Source organism: Trichosurus vulpecula, chromosome 3 (genome assembly GCF_011100635.1).
Source record: "Trichosurus vulpecula isolate mTriVul1 chromosome 3, mTriVul1.pri, whole genome shotgun sequence".
Taxonomy (NCBI): domain Eukaryota; kingdom Metazoa; phylum Chordata; class Mammalia; order Diprotodontia; family Phalangeridae; genus Trichosurus; species Trichosurus vulpecula.
Window position 1 is genome coordinate 113,062,835 of NC_050575.1, and position 5,668 is coordinate 113,068,502.

At 43.0% G+C, this 5,668-nt stretch overlaps 1 protein-coding gene across 1 annotated transcript in view; it reads right to left on the reverse strand.

Annotated features, from left to right (window-relative positions):
* Positions 1-2,683: 2,683 nt before the first annotated feature.
* The window catches only part of POFUT1 (protein O-fucosyltransferase 1), a 20,467-nt gene continuing 17,482 nt past the window's right edge, over positions 2,684-5,668 (reverse strand). The window contains exon 7 of the mRNA XM_036749132.1: positions 2,684-5,514. Coding sequence (XP_036605027.1) covers positions 5,326-5,514 — 189 coding nt within the window. The 3' untranslated portion in view covers positions 2,684-5,325. The remainder of the gene's footprint in view (positions 5,515-5,668) is intronic.

Genomic DNA, 5,668 nt, shown 5'->3' on the forward strand with positions numbered 1-5,668 from the left:
TGTAGAGTACTTTGCAAACCTTAAAGTACTATATAAATGTGACCTATTATTATTTATGGAAGGGCATGCATAGGCATGATACAGGATGAGAAAGCACTATATCTGCAGTGGTAGAGGACAATCCTACTCTGATTGATGAGACCATAGAGCCTATCAAATTATCAAAATATAAATTCATATATTACTAGATTTTCTGGACTGCCATTTCTGCAAATTTAAAAGCAAAAGACCTATGAGGAATCTATCCAGTACTCTGGGGGCACAGAAAAGAAAAAGATGAGTCTTTGGGAAATTTTCATAGTATATACCTGTGGGGATGGAACACATGCATCGCTCACGTGAACATTTCAAAAGACAACAGAAACAAAAATAAATGAATTAAGCAGAAGCCTTCCACTAATCATTCAACAAACTAAGACAGTCTCTATTTTCAGGAAATTTACATTAAGCAAATGCTTATCTTGAACATTTTCCCCATGACTCTACCTGACTGTTTAAAATGCAAGTAACCCACTGGAAAGGCTCATGGTGGGCGTAAGCAGCTGGTGGAATGTTGCCAATAATAACTTGTGTATGAGAGGAGGCATAAGAGACATTAAGGGAAGTCACAGATTACGAGAAAAGGGAACAGACAGGTTATTTGGTGAGAATGAGAGTGATAGCAGTGATACCTACTCCTGAGATACTTACAAAACAAAGTGTGCTTCAGTACATTGATCAAAATAACCTCTATTTCTATAAGCAAAGTTCATTCAAAACCAACAACCTTGTGAGGTAGGGGACACAAGTAAATCATGCTTCTTTTAGAGATAACTAAACTGAGGCTCAGGAGAGGGGAAATTACTTATCCCAAAGTTACCTTATTAGTTTCATGAGGACTTATTCCTAGGTCCTTTGACTCCACTTCCAGTGTTCATTATACTAGCATACCATTTAAATTCATGGGGAAATATGAGTAAGACTCACCTAAGATTAGAAGGCATGAGGTATGGGGGAGAAGTTGGGTTGTAATTGGGACTGGTAGAGGGAGCAACAGCATGGACTGAATCCATCAGAGTACCAAAGCATTCAACTTAGAGTATTTTCACACCTGTGAAGCAGGATTTCAGGGGTGGGGAACCTGCAGCCTCAAGGCCACACGTGGCCCTTTAGGTCCTTAGCTGTGGCCCTTTGAATCCAAACTTCATAGAAATCCTCTTAATAAAAGGACTTGTTCTGTAAAATTTAGACTCAGTCAAAAGGCCGCACCCAAGGACCTAGATGGCTACATGTGACCTTCAGGCTGCATGTAACTCAAACTCCTATAACTTACACGGGCTTATTAATGGATGGGAAAGCTCTTCCCATTAAGCAAAACTACATCAACGATATAGTTCCCCACCCCACTAGTCAATGGGGGCAAATTACAGTCCTCTGCAGGTGGATTTGGGTTTTTGGAAATGGATAGAAGTCATTGGGAGTAGAGTCTGAGACATAAGGTTGAAAATCACACTGGAGAATTCTACTGAGGGGAGGTGGTGTATAAAAATGACTGTAAAACAATCAAAACTGACTATTGTGTGCCATATTTCGGCTCCAAAGTCCCCAAGCAGTCCAAGCAAGTTAACCTGGAACCTCATCATGGGACCACTTTAGAAAGACAAGCATTTGGATGTACACATTTTCATATACAATACTTCAGTGCACCAATGGTCTCATCTGTGTCTGTGCTCTCATCATGGTGTGGATCACAATCACATCATGCCTTCTTATCCAGTGAAATTCTTATCCAAATCCTCTCTTCTAGAGCCCCTTACACACGGTGGCTGAATGACCCTGGGGAAGTTACTTCATCGAGGCAACTGTCAGAGGCACCACCAACCTCTCAGGATCTCATAGTCTATGTCATCTTTAACTCCTTTTCATTTACCCAACACATACAATCCATTGCCAAATCTTCTCACTTTCTACCTTCACATCTCTTGAAGAAGACTACTTCTTTCTATTCACAAAACCATCCCTAGTCCAGGTCCTCATGATCTGTCACCCAGACTATGGCAATTCTTGCTGTCTGATTGGTCTACTGGTCTCAAGTCTCTCCTCCCTTCAATCCATCCTCTTCCACTCAGCTGCCAGATCAGGTGATTTTTCTAAAGCTAAGGACTATGTCATCCCCTTCATCTATGAGACTCAGTGGCTCCCTAAGACCTTCAGGATCCACTATACCTTATCTATTGGGCCCTTCCAACCTTCCCACTATTTTTATATTTGACTCTCCTTCCTAGGTGGTATAATCCAGGAAGGAGGGCCTATTTGATGTTTTTCAGACTGGTCACTCCACCTTCTATCTTATATTGGATTTCCCTTCATACACAATATAATCCAGAAATGCAGGCCTACTTGATGTTCCTCAAACCAGACACTCCATCTTCTGTCTCCATGACTTTGCATTGGGTATCCTGCATGCCTGGAATGTTCTGCCTCCTCCTCCTCCTATCTCCTTCTTAGTCTTGCCAGCTTCCTTCAACACTTAGCTCAAACACCACCTTCTTCAGGAAGCCTTTCCCAGTTCTCCCCAGGTACTAATGCCTGCACTTCTGAGATCACTTTCCATCTACTCTGTATCTTGTATGTACCTGTGATCAACATCTCCCCCATTAGAATGAGTTCTTCAAAGGCAAGGCCTGTTTTTGTCTTTTTTTTTTTGCACAGGGCCTAACGTATACTAAGTGAATGCTTGTTGACTGACCTTCACAAGGAGCATGGCAACCAACATTGGAAGGAATTTCCTTATCTGAGTTTCTTAAACCAATGAAATCAAACTTCTAGTCTCTATCCCCATCCCTTCCTTCCATAAATCCTCTGTGAAGGATCAAGAAGCTAAGTAAGAGTCCTTCTTCTGGGTCTTTTAATATTTCATGGATACCCATTTAAGAATCTTATCCCCATTCCTACTACACAATTGGCCCACTGCCTTTTCCAGGCATACATGTCCTTGATATCTTTTGTGATCTTTTTTTGTTTCTTAAGTCATTGTAAGTGATATGCTGCAGTCTACCTGCCCCCTCCCCCAATTCTGATTCAGTTTTAAACTCAGCCTCCTTAACTTAACAGCCACTGTGTATTTATCATATCCTTATAAACCTATAAAGGGCAATATTAGTTGACCTATTTTCTAGATGAAGAAACTGAGACCCATCATTTAATTATTGTCCAATATCCAACACAGCTGGTGCCTGTTAATATTCATCTGTTGATAAATTGGAGCACATTGGATTTAGAGACCAAATTTGAGTCTCTGCTAACCATGTGACCTTGACCAAACAATTTCATCTTTCTGGGTTTCATTGTGCCTATTTGTAAAATGAAGATAAGCCTTTTCTTGCTTCCTTTGTAGGGGTATTGTGAGGAAAGAGCTTTGTAAACTGTAAAAGCCCTGCAGAAATGTGAGCTACACAGTGACTCACTAAACTACACAAGCTTTAAGTATGGAGCAGGTTGTTCTTGTGACCTTATTCTGGGTCAGCACGTTTGGACAGAGCAGATGTTTGGACATGAGGAGGTTGCTAGGTCTGTTTACCAGCTTGTTAATCTGCCTGGCTGGCTGGGGACAGGAGTGAGAGATGGTCATTTGGATAATTTATTCAAGACTTAAAAATGTATAGCTATATTTTATTGAAAAAAAATACAAAATGCCTTTCCAGGGGCTTTTCCTCACTCAGAAGGGTTTCCTAAGGCCCCTTTGTAGCAACAGAATTTGAACAGCACAAACTCATCTTCCTGCATGCCTTCCCTTCACAGACTGGCATCCTGAGGCAAGTCCCCTGATCAAGCTGTGACCTCTACAGTAAATCACTTCCACCCTACAGGGGGAATTAAGCTCTTCCTCAGAAGATGAATGTCAATGTTAAAACCAAAGTGATGAGTGGTAAGCCTGGGGTTCCTCTGTGAGGTCTCCTAGTTCCCAGACTGAACTGCCTCCACCAAGGAGAAACTGAGGCAGAGGTGGGCAGGCTATCTTTCAGTGTTGAAATCTGAGAACTTTAGAAATCATTGAGCTAAAGTTTCCACCCTTGGGCAGTAGGCAGGATGATTGTATAGTGCCTTAGTCATAAGAATATGCTGAGAGAGAATGATTTCCTCCGGATTTAGACAGAGCTTCGGAAGAAAATCTCACAGGTCCTACAGAAAGGCTGGAAGCTAGAGTAAGAGAGGATGTCAAGGGTCACTTAATATTGAGAAGACTGATCTCGAAGTCCCATCCAGTGACTGGGCCACTTGCATCTTGGTTGTCACACCCCATGGCCAGAGCCTCAGATCCCACCATGCAAAGGAAGGAAGGCAGGAAATAAGCACAAAGTTTCAGTCAGCACTCTGGAGCCCAGAGGGAGTAAAAGTCATTTAAGCAAATTCTTAATACTGAGAGGTTTGCTAGAGATCAGCTTATTCAAAATGGTCCTTCTGGGATGTCAGTGCACATGGGCTCTCACAAGGAGGAGAACCCCAAAAGGAGAGGTGACCATGATAATGCAGAAAGGCAGTGGCAGCATGCAAACAACCAAAGGGCCATCTTTGGCAAGAATGGTATAGGTTGCCAAGTCTATTCCAGTTTCTCATTTGTCTGCACTGTTAAGGCCACTTTAGGTTTCCATATGAATGCCTTCCACTGTTATAAAAATAGTTATGTGGGGACAAAAATCTGGGCTGGTCATGTATTAAAACTAGAAAAGCTGTAATCCAGAAGATCTGCTGCTCAGAGGATTATAGAGTTAGAGTGGGAAGGGACCTTGGAAGTCACCTATGCCAACACTCTTATTTTACAGATGGGATAAGCGAGGTCCACAGAGTTGAGGTGACTCACTCAAAGTCACACATCTTGTAAGTAGAAAAGGCAGTGCTTCCAAATCCCATGCCCTCTCCACCACATTATGTTGCCAGTGGATGCTTAGAGAATGCCAATTAAACAGAGACCCCTTGAAGAAACAGCAGGATGAAGACAGAGGAGCATGGGGAAATAAGGAAGAAACAGGGTATTCCATTGTCTAATACTAAGGATTAGCTCAGGAATTACCCAGAAATGTACCACAAAGGCAGCTCTCTTCTTAGAGGAAGCCCTTGCAGTTTGAGGTATTCTGCTTTCTGGTCTCCAGCAGGTAAGATGAGAAGGCAGCTTATATCCTGGAATTCAGGTAGGTTAAGACCAGACACTGGACACAGCCACCCTCCTACTCCCCCACGCCCCAGCATTTGGATGAAGCAGGCTGGTGACCTGACCTCGCTGTCTGGCCAGATGACACCACCACCACTGGATCCATGGCCTTGATTGCTGGGGGAGAGGATGGAAAATCAGAACTCATCCCGAAGCTGTGGGGGACGGTCCATGCCAAAGAAGGAGGAGGACTGGCCCCGTAAGTCCCGTTCCCGTTTCACAAAGGCAGTAAAGGAAGAGACACAGTTGCCAATGAAGTGGTCTGCCTGGCCAAGGATATATAGGTCAATCTGTGCCACTTCAGGCTGCAGGGTCACCACCTTCACCTACAGGGGGAAAAGAGGCAGAGCAGGTTAATATGAGGGACATGGAGCCAATTCATTTCAACAGTTTAACTAATACTAATAAAGTGTCTACTACAGAGTGTAGTAGTGCCTAGTGAGGACACAGATGCAAAGTTTAGCTAAGACATTGTCTCTG